Consider the following 21931-nt stretch of genomic DNA (forward strand, 5'->3'; position numbering starts at 1 on the left):
TGAAAGGATGAAAAATGCTCCTGCTGTGCCAAAGGTGCTACAGGTTTTTCAGGCACTGTTTTGCCGTCTGAACAACACTGTATTCACCCTGGAAATGTCTGTGGGCAAACCTTTTAACCATCCTAGTATCTGCCCTCTTGGATTTCTGGCTTTCAGTTCATGCCTTGTAATGATTCATCCCCTGACCCAGGTAGCTCAGGCTAGCCCAACCTTGTTAGAATCTAAATACGACAGGCCTTGCCAAGTATTTGGCTAAAAAACATCTAAGGAATGCCAGGCATAACATGGAGGCAGGCAGTGGCAAACCACCTCTGAACATCTCTTGCCTAGAACACTCTGTGAGATCACCATGGCTGTAGTTTGATGGCAAAAAGCCCCCCTTAGTCCTTCAGAGCCCAGGGTTCAAAGAAGAGGGGGAAGAGAGAAGATGTATTGTTAGTCCCTTCTGTACCAGATCCTATTACTTCTAAGACTACTCTTTCATAGGGTATTGGATACCATAAGAGCATTTTTGTGGAACACAGCATTTTGTGACATACTGGCGCAGAGTGATAAGGCAGCAGACATGCAGTCTAAAAGCTCTGCCCATGAGGCTGGGAGTTCAGTCCCAGCAGCCTGCTCAAGGTTGACTCAGCCTTCCATCCTTCCGAGGTCGGTAAAATGAGTACCCAGCTTGCTGGGGGGTAAACGGTAATGACTGGGGAAGGCACTGGCAAACCACCCCTATTGAGTCTGCCATGAAAACGCTAGAGGGCGTCACCCCAAGGGTCAGACATGACCCAGTCCTTGCACAAGGGATACCTTTACCTTTATCCAGTGAAAAATGTACAAACATTCCTTGTGAGTTTCTGTCTTGTTAATAGGAATTGCCATCCATATTCAGGATTTACCCTGTAGCCATGTAGGTGATAAAACTTGGAATAGTTTTGGAATTATGTTGCCAGTTGGGACTGGATTAGAAATCCACATCAGCCTCTTCATGTGATACAGACTTCAGGAGTTACTCTTACCAGTTAAATCAGTAGAAGGTCTTCACTGGCAGTCTTCAAGCAAAGGTTGGATACACACTTTTCTTGGATGCTTTAGGATGCTTAGGGCTAATCCTGCATTGAGCTAGTTGGACTAGATGGCCTGTATGGCCCCTTCCAACTCTATGATTCTTTGATTCTTCTTCTTTGAAGGTGTGTTTAAAGTTATGGCTACATTTTAAAGACTGTTGGTATCCCAAAGCTTAAAGTTATTTGGAGAAATTTTGATGTGCTGATGAGGTATATATACTCTCTTGCCATGTCCTTTGTTTCTAATTAAGTTTTCTGTATTGATGCTCTGTGCCATAGCTAATGGGTGACATTTGCTCACTTCTGAGGCTCACTTCTGCCTCAGCTAATCTCTTCAAGAACTAAAGCCCTTAAAATCTTGGTAACACCTGGTTTCCTGTAGATCACACAACTCTCAAAATTAAAACTAGGAATTTATTCCATTTGACCTCGTTAAATGTGACATTTGGAAAAGAACCTAGCGTGTTCTGGTATGAAAAGACCAAAAACTGTGCTGTTACCTCTTGCCTTATTCATATTGCTAGCAGTACTCAAACCGTAGCTACTTCACATGGTTACTCTTCTCCTGTTTTCCATTAATTTACCATACTCAGCTCTGCCAGTGTGCCAGGAGACTGTACAACTGAGTTACATTAGCTGTGAAAGGTTTTTTAAATGAAGGAGAGAAGATGTTCACAGCTGCCCCCCTCCCCTCAAGCATTGGCCTGTGTACTCTATTTCAGGAGTAGTCAACCTGTGGTCCTCCAGATGTTCATGGACTACAATTCCCATGAGCCCCTGCCAGCAAATGCTGGCATGGGCTCATGGGACTTGTAGTCCATGAACATCTAGAGGACCACAGGTTGACTACCCCTGGTCTATTTATCCCTGCCTGAAAAGGTGGATGTGAGGAGGATAAGCGGAGGAGAGAACAATGTCAGCTGCTATTAGGTTCTGACTGAAGGGAAAGGCTGACTATAAATAAAATAGATGATTTGGGGACATCTTTTGAAAAAGCAGTTGTGAAGAAACAAACCAACCCTGGATATTCATCTTCTTCATCCTCATTTTTATTTATATTCTATTTCTGTGCTGCCCTTCCCCGGAGGCTCAGGGTGGCTTACAGGGATAAAAGACAAGGTACATCATTGTTAAAATCATGAAAAAACAGTTAACATTCACATTAAAATCATTTAAATACATATCAATAGTGGCGTACTTTATCAGTATTTCAGGAGTGGAAGAGGGTCATCCATGTTTCCAGTGATGTTTTGATTTGGTGAGCTTTTAATCAGTTAATCAAAAGTCCACTAGTTAATTTAATAGGCAATGAGGGAGGCCGTATGTGGCCATGTGTGCACACAGGCACATGTACCCATGGAGCATGGCCTTCATTTTTAATGTTGCCATTTTGCAGAGAATTCTGAGTTTTGGGAGCATGACTGCTTTGTGTGGGACAGAGAAACTAACTGGTGTTCTCCAGATGACACATTAGTTGCAGACTTTGACATTTACTTTAAAATGAAGTTTGACCTTTTACATTGTCTGCTGTACACTGTCTTAAACTATACAATTTTGACTTTCTGCCCCTATTTTCTTCTTTAATGTAAAAAAGCTCTGGAATCAAAGCACACGTGTTATAAAATAACTTCAATTTTCTACAGTTAATTATTTATGAAATGTAACTAATGCAATGTGGAAGGAAAATAACTTACTGATTTATTGTGGTACTCCAGGTTACGAACCCTTATTTCACCTGGTAGTGCTTAGACTGGCTTACAAAAATAGTCATTTTTCTACCTAGGGTTGCCAACCTCCAAGTGGCAACTGGAGATCTCCTGCTATTATAGCTGATCTTCAGGTGAAGGAGATCAGATCAGTTCGGAAGGTGGACTCTATGGCATTATACCCATTGAAGTCCCTTTCCTCCCCAAATCCTCCACCACAGTTTCCACATATTTCGTAAACCAGAGTTTGCAGCCTTAGTTCCACAACCAAACTTTCCTAAAGTCAGTGCTTAAATGTTCTTGCAGCTTAGAAAATGCTAAGTGTCTTCCGGGCATGTAATGAAATTGCTAATGTTTACATGAGATATATATTTGAGTTGCTCATGTAGAAAACATGGGTACAGTGTTGGATATTACAGCAGTGAGCTAAGGCCCTACTCTGTAGATTTTTTTGCTATGCTTCATGCATTGGTGGTAGGCTGACAAGGTTTTAAAGAGATGTATCTGCTGTAGGAAGCCTTTAGCAGTTGCCACTCTTGAAGGCTGTACCTGCATCTCTAAAAGCATTTTGTCTTTCTTTCATGTTACATGGCCATATAAACCTTGTGCTCTTAGCTAAAGGACCAGGTCCTTCCTCTGATACCTCTCTATGCTATCAGGTGTTCTAAAATAATAAAGTTACTGGAGTTTTTGGAAAGTTGGCAAGCCTTCAGCACCCAGCATACTAGGAGTTGTGAGAATGTTTCAGGATTTATTGTTTGAATATAAAATAATAGGATTGATTTCCTTGTAAGAGGGCTGGTGACATGAAATGCATCTTGGGTACAGGATCTTTCTGAAGAGGAACTGATCAGAGATTTATTTAAGGTCTTTCTTTTGTTTTTCCTTTTTATTTTAGGTGGGTTTTGGAGAGTTGCCTTTTGACAACATTGACAGCTTCAACAGCTGTGCTGATGTGTGTTTCCGAGTGGCGGACTACAATTTCTTGTGCCACAAGGTATGTACTTCCACTAATTCTACCAGGCCTTCCTTCTTGTATCCAGTAAGATATATCATGAGTTCTTAATGGACATCCAATAACCAGTACAATAGTATTTAGACTGCAGAAATCTGAAACCAAGCAGATGTTTGTAAACAGAACTGAAACAAAACCCAAGCATTAACAAGACATGTTAAACAATGCAGGACTTATATAATAATATAATAATATCATATTTATAGCAACAGACAGTATGTACTATACACACTAGTATAATCCACAGTCATTGTCCCTTTGGCAGTCATCTTTCAGAACTGTTTACCTGTTACCTGCATGAAAAAGCCCTCTCAACTAATTCAGTTTTTCATAGTTTGTGGAATGCTAGGAGAGTGATGTCTTGATGTTGGTAGGCAGGCTATTGTGATATTCCCTTTACAATTCCAAAAGAGTCTATTTGTTTGCTTGTTTGTTTGACTTGTATGCCACCCCTCTCCAGAGGTCTTGGGACAGCTCACATCAATAGGATTAAAAACCCATACAGATATAAAATTGAAACACATTAAAACCAGTACTAAACATCTGTCTCCAGCACCACTAGCCTGCCAGATAAACCACGGCCAGGCATAAAGTGGAGGATGAAGGAGGTTCAGTTGTTTGGCTGGAGGGGGGCATAAATAGTTAATGGTGGCCTCAACCAAATGACTAGTAGGTATTTTTTTTTCTTGCTTCATGTCTAATTTAGAAGAGAGGGGGGAAACTTTAAAGAAAATCCCCATAAATCCCATCCTGGGTTTGTTTGCCCTTCATAAGTAAGTTCCTTCTACTAGTAAGTAATATCAGATGCAGTGAAACCTTAATTTGTAAACTGCCAGGGCAGAACTCCTGTAATCTGCCTGCTAGGAAAATCACATGAAATAAGGCTAGATCCATCAAAACAAAACAAACAAAAACCCTGTTATGTTTTCTTCTAGAACTTATTCTAACAGAGTCAGTTCTTCCAAAGATTCGCCGTTAAATGGCTTTCCAGTTTTGCTAAGGGGTGGTGGCTCTTTCCCAACCATGCCACTGCAGTGTCATGAAAATGTGATGTTCCCTGTGGTAGGGATCCAACCATATGGCATGAGCTTCCACCTGACTGAGGAGAAAATTGCTGTGTGCATCTGCTGAACTGGTGACTGCGCTGACTAATACAAATATCCAGAACTTTGATGCTGATTAGCGTTGTGGGCATATGTAAATTGCAGAAAGGGGAAATCTGCCCTGAGAGTCAGTCTTCAATTTGTTTCCTGTTTCAGAATAATAGATTATGTCTCCATCGCTTTACAAGCCTGAAAAAGCTGGAAGGGATTACTTTTTTTACCATGCTTGGCTGTGAGCTATAGAAGTGGAGCATGCTTCTAAAAATTACTGTGTAGTGCCTCACATTAGAAAGTAAAAGCTTTGCAGCCAGCCAATCAGCAGTCTCATAATGGAAACTGGGGGAGGGGGGGTGTCTAAAATTCAGATTCTTATAGCCAGTGTTACATGGTGCAATTACAAGCAGAGTAACACCTTTCTGAATCCATTGAAGCCAGTAGACTTAGAAGGCTGTAACTCTGCTGTCAATGAATCAGACTACTTGGGATGTCTCATATTTTATGCCCTGAACAAGTTGGATTTAAATCTTTGTGGACAAAGTTGGTTATTCTTTCTGTCCCTTTCCTATTCAGTGCTTGCTGCCTTTGTTGTGGGTGATCTTACTCTATACAGTTTGTCATTTGAAGGTGTGTAACATTGGTGAACTCTTGTAGTAATCTAATAATAAGAAGGAATAGTGATGAAGTACATGTACTGTGTATACCTGGCAAGTGTAGCCTCAAACAGCGGTTTCCAATGTGGTGTGCATGGTGCATACCAAGATTTTTTAGGAAATAGAAGAACTGTTTTTTTATACCCCTCTCTTCACTAACCAAAGGAGTCCCAAAGCTTACCAAATACCTTTCCCTTCCTTTCCTCACAGTAGACACCCTTTGAAGCAGGTGGGGCTGAGAGAGCTCTGAGAAAACTGTGACTGGCCCAAGGTCACCCAGCTGGCTGCATGTGGAGGAGCGGGGTCTCAAACTCGGTTTTCCCAATTAGAGGCCACCACTCTTAACCACGACACCACGCTGGTTCCCAGGCAGGCAGGACCAGATGGGGCTTATGCCCAGCAGGTCTTCCTGGCCACTGGAGAACTGATTAGCTGACTGGTTTTTCAAACAGTTGTTTAAGAGCAGCTGCCAGCACAGCACAAAGATTTTGCCCGCGTGACTGAAGATAAGCTGTGTGTATGCAACAAAATACTTCGAAAGGGCAATTTCATTTTTAAAAAGCATCCAGTTAAGCACAGCTTCCGCCTGATTAAATTGTAATTTAATATAAGAACCAACTCTTCTTCTTCTTCTTCTTCTTCTTCTTCTTCTTCTTCTTCTTCTTCTTCTTCTTCTAATGAGCACAAGAACACAAAGCATTCGGGAAAAGAAAGTGAGGCCCTCAGTTCTCTCTCACACACAGGCAGGAGCTAGAGAACCCAAACATTGTATCAGCTTATTTTATGCCAGGCATCTAAAAACATGTGACCAGTTTCCAGTCATGAGTCGCTGCTAAGTCCAGGACCCCTGCACTTCCTCACGGTGGGCAGGGACTATGTGTAATTGCTATGGAGAGGGGAGGAGTCAAGGAGATGGAACAAAGCAGCCTACAGGTCTAAGACATTTTTTAAATAGGAGGTCCTATTCAAAATACAAACTAGATGGTAAAACTGAAGCTTGTCTCTACTAGGGAGTGTAATGCAAAATAGACTGTGCCTCACAACAATAAGAGAGAACATTTTCATCAGTTTTTAAAAAGAGTCCAAAAGAGGATGAGCATCAAAAAAGAAAAGAAAAAAGAGGGCATGTCTATGTATATAGATGCAGAGTCAGTGATATTTTCTAAAATGTCTAACTGCACGTTCCTTCCTTGACTAGCCCTTAAATTCTTCATATATTGGCAGTGTAGGATGGGGCATGAATTATGGGCATCACGAAGAGCAAGTTGGAAACCATCCATAGTATTTTGCTTGGTTCTTACTTGCAGGACAATAGAGATTTAAAGATCTGTGTTTCTATTTATAAATTAGAGAAATAGCAAGCTGTCTCTAAACTATGAAGAGCTAAAATTCAGCCCTATAGGTCTGGGCTTTGAGTTTGAAGGGCAAGAAGAAGATTCCTTACCTACCCCATCTCCCTCATTTCGGCCCTATAGAACAGCTTCTCATTGGAACTGAATTTTGGAGCTTGTGTAACCTGAAAGCCACATTTCTACAGCTCTTTAAACTCAGAAGCACTGAAATTCAGCACTATGGGGAAACTACCCAGTCCAGTCATGGTTGGAGGGTAGAAAAGATTACCCTTGGCCTACCACTACTAGTGAGACTGAATTTCATTGCCTCTGAATTTTAAAGAATCATGTTTCCGTTCATAGTTCTCTTGTTTGTGATGTGGAGGGGGGTATGAGCAGTTTATCTCCACTCCCTATGCCCCCCCAAAAGGAAAGAACTTTCTGCACTTTGCTTCAAAGTTTTCCTTCAATCATTGCTACCCTTCTTTTCTGACTACCAATGCTGCCTTGCCATTTTTCACATAATATTTTGGGCTGCCAACTCAGAATGGCATCCAAACTCTATCCTTTTGCAAACTGGCTGGTTCTTCTGGATTTGCAGAGCCTTACAAGAGGGTTTTGCCTGGCCCTGTTGCATGGATTTGACAATTTGTGTGTGGGCCATCCCTACACAATCAGATATAGCATACTGTTCTAAGGACTCCCACTGAATTCCCATCCCAGTGGATCCCTCCACAAAGTTATTCCTGCTCTATCAGGCCTGTTTTCCACTTGCTTTGTAGGCTTTTTTCTGTGGCCGCAGTGACTACTTCAAAGCCCTCCTAGAGGATCACTTCTCTGAAAGTGAGGAGCTGCAAACTCAGCCCAGCATCCCGGTGGTTACACTTCATAACATTTCAGAAGAGATCTTTATCCGAGTTCTCTATTACATCTACAGCGATGACACAGAGGTGAGTCTTCCATGGAGTTTTCTGAATGTTCACTTTGGTTGAGATTGTAGGAGAAGTGCATTGTGTCTTTTTGTTGCTTATCGTATTGACTTGATAAAACAGTCTACGGATCAACAGTTGGGTTAAGTTTGTGTGGACTCTTGTGGGTGTCCCAACGGAGAGCTAAAAACATCATATTTTGTTTGTCAAGTCGTTTCATTCCAATAACTGACTACATAAATGACTGTAACATTTCATTAGCTCCTCATTTTTTCATTAAAAGTCATTTTCCTATCTTTTTGTTTACCAGGATAAGCCCCATCGACCCATCCCTTACTCGTATTTTACTTTAAGCTCAAATAATGGTTTGTTTATAGTTCTTCAGTGCAGCCGTTCCTAAATGTCACTGGTAGCATTGAACTTTCCCCATCAAAAATACCTTCTCTTAATTAGTGTGCCTCGCCTGGTGATTGAATTGATGCTCCATCAGGGTATGTACCAGCTTATAGATAAAGTATGGTCACTCTGCCACTAGGTGGCAGCACTAACACACCACTAGTAAACTAGGTAGAGATCTGTTGTCTTGTTTGGAGCCTTTGGGAGAGGGGGTGAGGTTCAGGGTCTAATAGGGACTCTGCAGTACTTGCAGTTTGTTTCAGTATATGATTCCTATTAAAGTGCTTTGATGCTCAATGAAAATTTGCTCATAGAGAAATCTGTGGATGTAAATACCAATCAACCATGCAGTAAAAGGGATTATGATCACAAGGCTGTTAATGATAGGATATCATTAGGATAACTAGTGGCTGAATAACTGCAAGCAGAGGATCTACATAGAGTAACTGAAGGAAAATCTTCAAGCAACTCAAAGTAAAGATCACTTAAGTAATGGTCATGGCATCAACATTGGGACAAAATAGATAAATTCAAAATAGTATCAGTAAATATCAAGGGACTGAACTTTCTCATAAAATGTATGAAAACTTTCAACTAGCTTAAAAAGAAAATGCAGAAATTTTATGCCTACAAGAAACTCACATAAATAATGAATAAAGTATATAAAAAAGTGCTGAGTAGCCATTTATAGAAACAACTCACAATTAGAAGTATTAGAAGAATTAAGAGATCTAGAGGGGAAATATCTAATCTTAATAAAAATGAGACTCCCAGAAGGCAGGGTGTGCAGGCTGCCAACAATATATGCATCAAACAATGCTAAAGTTAATTTTTTTGAGAATTTTTTTCCAAACTATGCTAGAAATTCAAGATGAAGGTATGATGGTTTTTGGAGACATGAACAGAGTACCAGGTCCAAAGAAGGGTAGATCTAGGAATTCTATGGGAAATTATTGAAAAATGCATTCCAATATTTGAAAATGCTGAAATTAGAAGACACCTGGAGGATCAAACACCCAAAAGACAGAGATCTTGCATTTTTTCTGATAGAGACCAAACATATTCAAGAATAGAAGTGCTAGATATCAAAAAGTCTAACAAAAAATCTAGACAATGCAGAGATTCAGCTGAAGGTATTTGCAGATCATAATCCTATAGAAGTAGTTTGCCAATGGAACAGAAAACTAAGAGGAAGATGAAAACTAAATGATGCTTTTTACTAGAAGTAAGCAATTGTAAAAAAGATCTTGAATTTAAAAATACAGAAAGAATAACTTCAGCTACAATTTGGGAAGCAAGCAAAGCTTTAATAGAGGAATCTGTAATAAAAAAGAAAAATCAGAATAAACCAAGATATACTGGTCGAAAAATACCAGAGTTTGGAGCAACAACACACACGCACATACATACAAAAAAACCCTACAATAAATACACACTGTCAGAAAAAAGCTAATTAGACATGTTTGAAATACGTTTCTGGAAAAGTGTGCATGGGCACAAAAGTTTATAGTTTGAATAATAAACTTTGATAATGTTAAAGCTGCCACTGGATTGCCACTGGACTCAGACTTTGTTTTGCTACATGTATGCCCGCCTGAATCTATATGTTAGAATGGAAGAGGTACAGGAAAAATTGAAATTTCTAAAACATATTTTGAGCATGTGAACAAACCTGGTAGATACTTGGCTTAGCATCTTGGGAAAGAGAAAGAAAAAAGTGTAATAGCAAGTAAAGAAGGGAGGTCAAATTACATATACAAAAAAAATACAAGAACAATTTATTGGTCTGTCTCAGTAAAAGGAATAAGAAAAAAGACATCTTGACTACAAAGTTTATGCCCAGAACACACAGAATTGTTAAATAAGAATTCAATACATTCCCAGCCAATAAAAATATGAAAAAGTATAAAGTACAAGGCCCAGATGGGTGACAACAATGTCTCACAAATATTTTGAAGAAGTTTTAATGTTAATGTGTAAATGGCAAAGGTGTATATAGCAGTGGTCCCCAACCCCCGGTCCGGGGTCCAGTACAGGTCCGTGGATCATTCAGCACCGGGCCGTGGCTCCTCCTTGTCCTCCTCCCCAGCTGATGCCTCGGAGGCTGCCCTGCCACTCTGCCACCGGCTCACTTTGGTGCTCTCCGGCGGCCACCATGGCTGGGGCACCCCCTTGGTGGGGCACTGCGCAGCTGCTGCTGGCAGCAGCCCCCAGCAGGCAGCGGAAGATCAGGGGCACTGGCAGGAAAGCAAGTGGAGCAGAGGCTCAGGCAGCGATGTCCCTCAGCAAAAGACTACTCCCCCCCCCCCGGGCCTTAGTAAAATTGTCAAGCGTTGACTGGTCCCCGGTGATAAAAAGGTTGGGGACCACTGGTATATAGTATATTAATGTTTGACTGTTAATTCTTAAGCAAGAAACATTTTTTTGTCTTGATGAGACTCACAGATCTACAACAAGTAATTTCTTGATATATCCGCTACACTCTACAACCAGTGTTGCCTGCCTTAGGGCAGTTGGATCAACTCCTTTCCAAAAAAAGAGAAAAAAATAGCAAGCCTCTCCATGTATCAAAAAGAAATTGAGAGCCAGTTTGGTGTAGTGTGGACTTCCAATATGGTGAGCCGGGTTTGATTCCCCAGTCCTCCACATGCAGCCAGCCACAGCACTGATCAAGCAATTCTGACCGAGCAGTGATATCAGGGCTCTCTCAGCCTCACCCACCTCCCAGGGTGTCTGTTGTGGGGAGAGGAAAGGGAAGGTGAATGTAAGCTGCTTTGAGCCTCCTTCGGGTAGAGAAAAGCGGCATATAAGAACCAACTCTTCTTCTTCTTTTTACCATCACAAGCAGTTATGAATAAGAAATGAAGGAAGGACAATACCTTCAACATGGCAAGAGGCAACATGGCAAAACATATATATTTAATATATAAAGAAGGCAGCAATACAACACTGCCACAATGATATATATCTGTGTCTCTTCTGAATGTCAGTTATAAGATCTTTGGCACCGTAATGGAAGAAAGGCTAATAAAATGTATGCCAAATTTAATACACTAAAGAGGTATATGAAAGAAAATATATGATTTCTACCAAAGATGTATATGAGATAATGTATTATTCATAATAGATGCAATCAAATTTGTGAACAAGCAAAGACAGAAAGCAGCATTTTTATTTCTGGATGCAGAGAAAGCATTTGATAATTTAACATGGCCATTTCTACTGAATGCACTTCAAAATATGGGCTGTTGTCCTGGATTCTGGAACTGGATTCAAGATATATGCTCAAACCAACAAGCAAAGATTGTAATAAATGGAAAATTAACAGAAGTAATTTCAGTTGAAAAAGAATCATGCCGGTGATGTCTTTTGTCACCCCTATAATTTATCTTAGCAATAGAGACTTCAGCAGCAAAGATCAGACGAGACACAAGAATCAAAGGGATAAAAGTGAATGTTGTAATATTTAAAATGAAAAGTGATGCAGACCATGTAGTTCTTATAGTCTTGGATCCATTAAACTTGTTACAGTACATAATGGAACAAGCGGAAGAACTTGGATCCTTCTCAGGATATAAAATCAACAAGAAGAAAACAAAAATGATAAAGAAATTATTAACACAAGAAGATATTATAAAGAATATAGAATGTAAAATAGCCACTGGTTCCATTAAATATGAGGAAAAATTTGACTGGACAAAACTATAATTTTATAAAAAGAATTATCAGAAGACCTGGATATAAGCAGAATCGTCAAGATGGAAAAAAATTAAAAATCTTGAGGCTGGAAGATCTTCTGCATGCAAAATGAATTACTGACAAAACTAATTCTTTTAAATTCCAAATGCTACCTATACATATTGAAGAAAGAGTGGTAAAGAGAGATAAAATAAATTTATTTGGAATACAACCAATAATTCGTTTTAAAATATTATGAGAAGAAGAGAGGAGGGTCAGCAGTTCCAAAGATAAACTTATACTACCAAGCAGTAGACGACATTTGGGTTGTGAATTTGATTTAAAACCCAAGAATAGACAAAGAATAGTAAATCTTAAATCAGCAGACCTAGATTACACAAGAAATCAATTAAAACAATCAACAAAAGAAAGGAGTCAGAGATGGCCTTTTAAGGATATGGTTTATACACCGGGATTTATTGAGCCCTCTAAATTGTCTGTTCTTTTCCGCAACAAAAGCTTATCATGAAGGGGGGCGGGGATGGCGTTGGCGGCGGCAGCGGCAGCATGTGGGCGCGTGTTGAGTCGAGCGGGAAGAGCCTCTCTTTTGTGGTCTACAGCCCGAAAAAGTTCACAGAGCACTTCAATACAGAAAGGAGTCCTTCCAAAAACAAGTTTATCTTCACCCCCATGGCCTGAAATTAAACTGCCAGATCCAGCAGAAGAGGGCAAGCAACACAGAATGCTTGTGCAGAAAGTGAATGAACAGATTGCTAATGGACAATACGGAAGGCTATTTGCAGTGGTTCATTTTGCCAGCAGACAATGGAAAGTAACCAACGAAGACTTGATTTTAATTGAAGGTCACATAGAAGCTGAATGTGGAGACAGAATCCGAATGGAGAAGGTATTGCTGGTTGGTGCAGAAGACTTCACTCTCCTTGGGAGGCCACTTCTAAGAAAGGACCTTGTCCGTGTGGAGGCTACTGTTCTTGAAAAGACAGAATCTTGGCCAAAAATTAATATGACGTCTCATAAAAAACAGCGTTTACGGAGGAAGAGAATTATGATTCAGCCACAGACTGTCCTCAGGATCAACACCATTGAAATTGCTCCCATTCTGTCATGATGAATCCCTGGACTTAGTTGGTTTGCCAGAGTTTTAGGGCAACATGAAAATGAAAAGTGCTTCTGTGGCATTTTGTTATTGCCTCTGCTAGAAATAAATAAAACTCCTGTCTTACCAAAAAAAAAAAAAAAAGCTTATCATGAAAAGAACACAACATAAAAGGGGAAAATCAGGTACTGGCAAAGGGATTAGAGATGAATGAATCAACATTTAATTTTCAATCAGTTTCAAGACTGAAAAAGACTGAAAAAAATTACCAGAATGGAAGATGGAGCTCTAAGAGAGGTGACTGAGTTTGAACAGTTGATTATAAAACAAAAAGACCACTTACTGCAATAGATATACAAGTTATTACTTCAGTTAGAAACAGAAGAACAAAAGGAAAGCTGTATGATTCAGTGGATGCAGAATTTTAGAGATACCTATGCATCACTGGGAAAAAATTAAGTTTGCAGGCAGCCAGATGGTAAGAGAACACTAGTACAAAATGTTTTTTTAGATGGTATATAGGCGCACAGGATATTGGAAAAGTAGACACAAGCTGCAAAGGAAAATTCTGGAACTTTTTACCATAAGTTACGGACTTGTAAAAAAACAAAAAAGATAATGGAAAGAAATACATAAGAAAATGCAGAACATATTTAAAATGTTAATTCCCTATGGAAGCTAAGAATATGCTACTAGGTACACTGCCTAATAAAGTACCCAAAAACCTTTGGAAGAGACATTCAGATATAAGGTAACAGTGGCTAGAATGATCTATGCAGGAAAATAGTAATTAGATGTATGTCCAGGTTTAGAGGAATGGGAAAATAAAGTTGCTGACTATGCAAGTAACAGCAATATTAACAACCTGTTTGAGAAACAGATCAATTATGAAATTTCAGGAGAGATGCGAGTGTGTATCAGGCAAGCAGCAGACAAATTTAGAATGAGAAATGGTTTTAAAACTTTATCACAATGAGAACAAGTTTTTAATATAATGTGTATGTGGGTTTTGAGCAGAAATGTCTTTGGTTTTCTTGTTAGATACGATGAAATAGACTTTTCGTACTTTGATATATTAAAAGATATAGTGAGTATGTGGAAATGGCAAAATATGTAATAGTAAATATATATCAGTGATTAAACCTATAATGTGGTTGTTAAATAGATCAGTTTTGAAATTTAAAATGTTGAATATAAAACTACCTCAACAGAAGTAAAGACCATTGTACTTTACAGATGATGCCTTAAAAATTATAACGAGAGGGATATTGGGGACAGATATTTTCTATTTGATACACTCTGTAATACGTAATTATCCTTGATATATATAATTACATTACAGGATTGCTCTTCTCCTTTTTGTACCCCCCCCCCCCGGATACTATTGCTTTGTTTCCTAAAAAAAAAAATATCGAGAAAAAAACAATAGGGTATTTTGGAGGTCGTTAATTTATAGGTTCATGATAAATTGGAAGCAGCTTGTCACCACATGGCGCATGCATTCTCTCCTGTGATTCAGAACTTTTCCACTGCAAAATAAAAAGTCCATCAACAGCCCATTGTAGTACACCCAAGTTCATGAATGGCTGTGACAAACAAGTATGTGGAGAAAGGAACACTTCAACAAAGACTCTTCAGGGGAGAGAAAGACGTTGAGATGAAGTCATCAGTAAAAGAAAGGCTTCTCAGGATATTAACAGGAGGTTTGACAGGCAACTACCCATTAAGAATTTTGGCTGCAGTCTCCCATCAGCTGCAGGAGTGACAGGTGGAGTGGGAGGTGGAAAAATCTCATCTCTTGTCATGCAGTGAGCAAGTCCCATCTCACTGCACTTCTTCTCCAAACTCAAACACCACTTGCCGGCAAGCTGGAATGTTCCCAGAACTAGCTATGGCTTCCTTCCTTTTAGAAGGTCTTTAGGGTTTTGCTTGGCTCTCCCGAAGAGCTGCCTCTCTTGTTTCTAGGTCATCTTGATGAAGACAACTTTTTAGCAAAGAGAGGAGTTATTCTCATGTCACAGGAGACCAAGAATACAATTTGTTCATTACGACCAGGCTGGATGAACGTACCTGGGGAAGTGGTTCCACTCAGTAGGTGGACAGCACTTGTGGTGCTGTCCTGTGAGGAATGGAGGGAGGCATAAGACTGCTTTTGCAATGGGGAATGAAGTGTAAGGCCAGATACTTTCTTTTCCCCCTCAGTCTGTCTTCCTGCAGGGCAAGAATGAAGCTGCTGAACAGCCATCTGTTCTTATTTTCCTTCAGTTAAATTAGGGAGGCTTGAAAGGGCCTCCTTTCTCCCTTTCCCTTCTTTTTTAAACTCAGGCTTTCCTTAGCATAGCTCAAGCCCCTTGTTTCTAGGGCCGTACTGCACTTTGTGTTGTGATGCACTTTCTTGCGCTTCGGGTACTTGCTGCATTAAGTTCAGAGCTGACTAGTTTCTCTACCTGTGTTCCATCCAGACGAGGGACCTCTTTGCATTTATGGGCCCTCTTTCTTTTTTCAAGTAATCTCTAGTACAGTTCATATTTTAAATTTTTCAGGATGGTGGTGACTGCGGATTAGTTTTGGGTCAAACATTGCATCCTCTGATTACTAGATTGGGTCTGGTGGAAGTAGTTGGATAAATCTCAGGATTTTTTCTGCAGGGTTTTTTCCAAACACCATTTTTGTTTTTGAAGAGATGGCAATGGGAAGCTCTTTAAATCTTCAGCCTGGTGGTGTGTTTGGCATCTTAAGCCCAGGCTAGTTCACGTCTACAGCAGTTTCTGCAGAGTGTCACTGTGGAATATATCGGGCAGATATGTATCAACCTGACATCTGTACCACTAAGATCAGTGCTGTTCTCTGGTGGACAACCACAAGTACATCCTTAAATTGCAGCCTCTTTGTGTAACATTGCAGGCCCTTCAATAAATGGCTTTAGAACTGTACTATGCCATTCCAGCTTGTTAGAAACAGTTCAGATGTAAACTCTGTCTGGAGCAAATGGAAATCCTGCCCCCCCCCCCAAGTTTATGCCCCACCATTCTTTCTGGGGAATGTCAAGGTAGTTCCCAGCCCCAACTCAAAGTACAAATCTAGAACATCAGTAAATCTGCAAAAAAGATTTAAAAGCTACGAAGCACAGCCAGAATCTGTTTTTACAAGGCAATTAAATCAATATGTGCATTTGTTTACTGCTCCTGATTAACAAAGTAACAAGAACAGCAAAACATTTCAACAATTAACCAAATTCTAGCAAACCTTGGAGGGGAAATACAGAAGAGCGCTGCTGTTTTCAGTTTCCCTCCCAAGTGAACAACAGCAGAACTGCTGCAAGAGGACTCCAGTTAGTGACACATGGTCTCAATTAAACATCAGTATAAGGGGGAAAAGGCCAGATTAGTCCTGGTGTTACATTATGGAATTTCCTTCTGCATGGATGGGTGGTTTAAAGAGAACAGGGAGGAAGTGGGGAAGAAATGAACACAGCAAGGAGCCTGCAGCGGAGGTTAAGTCAGGCTTCCTGGAGCTGAATGAGTTGGAAGTGGTCTTAGCTGAGTCAGTTGTCTGAAGGAGAAGGGTGGGTGGAGTTAATGGAGAGTGGTCGGCTACTGGCCATTGCATTTGCACAAATGAATTTATCTGCATTTGACCAGTAAGCTAAACAAATGCCAGTTCAGGAGCATAGGTTTTGAATTTAGGGGACGGCTTTTGGAATGATCCTGGTGGAACAGCAGATTACAGAAGGTTTTGTTGACATCTGACATTTGTACAACTTACTTAAAGGTGGTTCCTTAAGGGTGGCTTCAAGAATTGTATTGGATCCAGTTCAAAGGATAGTTCAAGAAGCACTACATGACTAGAGCATCTGCCCCATAATGCACACTCATGATTGCATGGGAACTGTTTCAAATGTTGTCCCTTAATCACAAAAGAAAATGTGAATATGTCTATTTATGCAAGAGCCAGAGTGCAATCCTGGAGGCTGTTTTTAGTGCTGCACTTCAGTCTATAACAGTGTTTTTCAACCTTTTGATCATGGAAGACCCCCTGAAATAGTCTTAAGATTTTGAGGACCCTCAGTAGTGATGACAACTGGCCACACCCCTGGAAGTCATGTCACTGGCAGTGACATCACCCAGCCATTTCCACCTGATATGACCTCAAAAGACCACTCCCACATCACAGGAAGTGAGGTTGCGAGGCCTCTTCCTGTGCCACCAGAATTGATGTATCTATTAGACGCACCCCACCCCCACCTACATTTGACTTTCACACATTCCTAGAGATGCCAACCTCCGAGGGGGGGCAGGTCTGGTAATATCAGTGAAGTACAAACTAGAGGCTGTTTGCACCCAAAGCAATCCACAGTATGGGAGGAGGGGCAGTGCCTGCGTGCATGTGCCGATTGGTGTGCCGGCATAAGCGCCGCCCCTCCTCACCTAAGCCACGGCACTGGGTGCTTTGGGCATGAACAGCTGCTTTGGCGGCCAAAGCGCCCAAACCTAGTACAAACTAATCACTTTTGCTTCATCAACAGAACAATACCAGCACTTTGGGCTTGCTGGCTGTTTGCTGTTCTTCCAGGGAAAGGTGGACTTTGGTGCTCGTGGCTCTCTCATGTTCTTATGGTTAGCTGGCAGCCCATCTGGTGAATATTCCCAACCAGAACTGGGGCTGGCTTCTGCAAGGGAAATGAAGAGGGAGAAGCTGCAGCTGGGCTCCAGGGTTCAGGCGGAGGAAGGCTGCCTTGCTCTGCCCAGAGAGGTCTGGACCTTCACTCAGGCTTCAGCCAGAGCCTCTCAAATCCACCTCACGCACCTTTTCCCTGAAGCAAACAGCCAGCAAGCCCAGAACTTCATGTTCTGTTCTGTTCATGAAGCAATGGAGATTAGTTTATATTTCACTGAGATTGCCAGCCCCCCCCCCCAGAAGTTGGCATCTCTAGCAGTGTGTGAAAGTCAAATGATTTTCCCCCCCCCACCCCCATTGAGAAAGCCTGCTCTACAGCAATATTTTTCAAGTTTTGAAAGCATCCATTAAGGCAGGAGGGGGGAAGCCAGGCAATCCTTAGAGTTGCCCCGTAAACCCTTGATTGGGAATGACTGGTCTAGAGCAATAAATAGCAATAAAAGCAAGCTTCTCTTCCTTTCTAGACAGCTGTGTCAAACTTGATGGGGGAGATCAGTTGAAGAGAATAATTTGTGAGCAGGAAGAGCTAAGCACACAACTTGAACAGACAATACTGATTTAAATGGACTGATGGTCTAATTCATGATAGGACAATTTCATGTGTGTTGATGTGTTCCCCTGCAAATTCATACACATGCTCAGTTCTGTATTAGCATAATGCCTTGCACTACCCATTCCCTTTGATTTTATAGACTGCTTCCTTACACTTTCCCCATGTCCCACATGTCATTTCTTTGAATGAAACCATAACATGTATGCTGGCAAGAAAATGTAGAAGAAGAGTTGGTTCTTATATGCCGCTTTTCTCTACCCAAAGATGTTTCAAAGCGGTTTACAGTCGCCTTCCCTTTCCTCTCCCTACAACAGACACCCTGTGTGGTACTGCTCGGTCAGAACAGTTTTATCAGTGCCGTGGTGAGCCCAAGGTGAACCAGCTGGCTGCATGTGGGGGAGCGCAGAATCGAACCTGGCATGCCAGATTAGAAGTCCACACTCCTAACCACTACACCAAACTGGCTAGAAACTGTTTGCATGGGTGATATTTCATAGTATAAGGTAGCCCCGGTCTTGATTCGGATTACATTTTGCTTGTGACTATTTCAACTCTGTGTGAAAGAAACCTTTTATTTCAGATGTATATGTAACTCCTTTATTGACATACTCATAAGCACCAGGCAGACTATTTCAGCAAGTGAGAGCTGCAAGGAAGAATACTCACGTACAGGCAGCAAGCTTACCCATTAACAAGGCAGTCACTAGCAGTGGCTATCAGAAGAGGCCATCCTGCAGAAATGTGGGTCCTAGGCAATGGAGGAGTTTATAGGAAATAACCAGCACCTGGAACTGACCCCAAAAACTATTTGGTAACCAGTGGAGCAATTTTAAGCTGCCTTTGTGGGGAATCTGCCTGAGGCAGCTTACAAAACATCGAAAGCTTCTAACTAAAATCCAGCAGTAAAAGCCCAGCCACAGCATAAAAGCAGAGACCATGAAGCATCAAATAAGTTTTTTGCCTAAAAAGCACATGAAAGTCATATTTAAAAACCCTTTAATTCAAAGCTCAGGTCAACAGAAACATTTTGGCTTGGTGCCTGAAATAAAGCCATGTAGGGGCCAGACAAGCTTCAAAGGGGAAGGAGGTTTTATAATTGAGGTGCCACTACTGCATAAAGGCCCTGTCTCTAGTTGCCATACATCTCACCTCTGAAGGCAGGGCACACCGATCAGGGCTTGGGAGGCAGGCTGGACACCCTGCATGCTCTGTCTAGCTTCTGAGAGTAATGAAGCTGTGGCATTCAATACCAGCTGAAGTTTCCACGGTTGTCTTCAAAGGCATTGCAGTGGTCTAGCCTTCAGGCATGGATCTGTGTTGCCATAGCAGCTGGGTCAAGAGCAGAGCCATGCTCTGGGCTAAATGAAGATGAAAGAAAGTATTTTTGGAAGCTTAATTGATCTGCTTCTATACCTGATTACCATCAGATTCGTAGATCCCTGCTCTGGGAGAACCTGAAATTCCCCGTTCATAGCAATGAAGCTTTCTCCTTTTTTTAAAAAAAAAAAGTTTTATACCTAATTTATTTATTAGGAACTGATCAACAATGAGGTGAGCAGCTTAAAGCTGCCACAGAGATCAAAGTTAAACTTTTACAATCATATCAGGAGCTGATTGTACAACTGATGTCTCTCCCCTTCTTTTCTAAGCTCCTTAGCTAGTGGTCCATCGTATCTAACAGGGCTTCTTCCATGTCTCCCAGTGTCATCCCTCAAAGCACCCAAGAACATCCTTCTGTTTCTTGTCATGACTAGTACTTTTCAGGCAACCGCTCCTTTTCTCCATACATTTCCTAATCCTGTTGCACTGCTTATTAACTATATCATTCTATTGGTTGTGTTGATTTCCATTGTCTAATCAGCCTTATGCCTCAGTGAGGAAAGCAGGCCATAAAGTGAATCAATAATATATGCATTTGTGTTTGGAGACTGACCTACAACTGGAGGTTATCCAGGCCTGAACATCTTCCAATGTATATGGTTTCTTTATTTAAAAGATTTTGCAATGGATATGACCTGAATTTCAGCCACTAAACTAAAACACGCATAGACACATGATGGAGGTGACACATTATCATGTTTTAACTCTCTGTAGAATTATATGCTCTTAGGCTTTTAAGTTAATTTTCATTCCCAAAGATGAATGGGCAAATGACTGTCAAGTGGCTTGTTGTCAAGGCAGGATTTTGGTTTTGATGGATGCTGAGCTCATTTCTTTTCACTTGGCAGCTGTCTCCCGAGAATGCCTATGATGTGCTTTGTGTCGCAGACATATACCTGTTACCTGGGCTCAAACGACTCTGTGGGAAGACTTTAGCCCAGGTTCTTGATGAAGACAATGTAGTCAGCATCTGGAAGGTTGCAAAGCTGTTCCAACTGACCCGGCTGGAAGACCAGTGCACAGAGTACATGGCAAAGATCATTGAAAAGGTAATTTGGGAAAGTGTCCTGGGGTGGGCTGTGTGTCAGCCGCCAAACAGATGTTTGTTTCTTCTAAGGTTTTCAGATCTGGTAAGATGGTGGCAAGCCATATTCCCAAGAACTTGTCATCATCATCACAGTAGAAGTGGTGGACTGAGTGGGCAGTTTCAGCTGAGGGTTATACTTCATGATCACATCTCAGCTTTGGGGACATCAAGGCCATGTAGCTGAGTGAGGAGCTTGGCCACACTACAGTTTACTTGCAATTTTATTTTTTTCTATTTATTTACTTACTTTGATTTCTAGGCTGCCATTCCTTGCAAGCAGGGACGGCTCACAATATATAAAATCACATTTAATATGAATGAAACAATTTAAAATGTTAATATCTCTGTTTCATTCTGCAATCTCCGTTGTCTCATCCTATTGCTCTTCTCAGTCTTGGTGAGTTTTACAGGCATCAGCATGAGGATGGAACAGAGAGAGAGGGCATATGAAATGGGTCAGCAGGAAGAGGCCCATAGTTATGTCTCAGCTGTCATGGTCTCAACCATAGGTCTGGTAGAAGAATGCTATTTTGCCAGGCCCTGCGGGGCCCAGATCTCTACTTCCACCAGGCAGGAGCTGAGGCTGAAAAGGCCCAGGCTCTGGTCAAGGCTAGTTGCACTTCCCAGGACAAAGGATCACCAACAGTTTGTTATTTGTAAAGGGCAAAGCTCTTTGGGAGACATACTAGGAGAGGTGGTCCCAAAGATACAGAGGGTCCAGACCACTGAGGTTCTTAAAGATTAGCACCAGCACCTTGAATGTGATCCAGAATTCTATTGACAGCCAATGCACCTGGCAGAGAGTAGGTGGAATATGAGCCAACCAGCAGGTCCTTCTGTGGACATGTGTAGCCACAGAGCAACTAGCATAATGATTAATGCGGGCTGTTTTATCATGGTCACAGAAATGCATTAGGCCTTCTCCAAGCCTTGTTCCCATATTCTAATGTGAGGACACTCTTCACCCCATGTTACAAGATTTTTGTACTGAAAGAGTACAAAACACTTAAAATGTGCTCTGTATGACCCATTATGCACGGGCCAGAATGCCCACCCTGACGGCAGCAAGGAAACGGGGAAAATCCCCGATTATGCATACCCCTGACACCAGCGCAGGGATGGCCCGGCCCAGGGCCACGGAAGGCCCGAGTTATGCAAACATGGGAACTTACGCAGTCCCCGAGATACCGCGGGTACCGGCAGGGGCTAGGGCAGGCCAGCGCTGTGCATAATTGACAGAGCCAGGCCTTT

The 21931-nt window shown here is 41.4% G+C and overlaps 1 protein-coding gene and 1 pseudogene across 2 annotated transcripts in view; both read left to right on the forward strand.

Moving 5' to 3' along the window:
• Window positions 1-21931, forward strand: part of ABTB1 (ankyrin repeat and BTB domain containing 1) — a 52982-nt gene that overhangs the window by 25449 nt on the left and 5602 nt on the right. For both annotated transcript variants that reach the window (XM_077325398.1, XM_077325397.1), the window contains exons 9-11: window positions 3663-3761; window positions 7646-7813; window positions 20442-20642. In XM_077325398.1, the coding sequence (XP_077181513.1) occupies window positions 3663-3761; window positions 7646-7813; window positions 20442-20642 (468 nt within the window). The remainder of the gene's footprint in view (window positions 1-3662; window positions 3762-7645; window positions 7814-20441; window positions 20643-21931) is intronic.
• LOC143831876 (large ribosomal subunit protein bL21m pseudogene) lies at window positions 12408-13121 on the forward strand (annotated as a pseudogene).

This window comes from Paroedura picta, chromosome 3, assembly GCF_049243985.1.
Source record: "Paroedura picta isolate Pp20150507F chromosome 3, Ppicta_v3.0, whole genome shotgun sequence".
In the NCBI taxonomy this organism is placed as follows: domain Eukaryota; kingdom Metazoa; phylum Chordata; class Lepidosauria; order Squamata; family Gekkonidae; genus Paroedura; species Paroedura picta.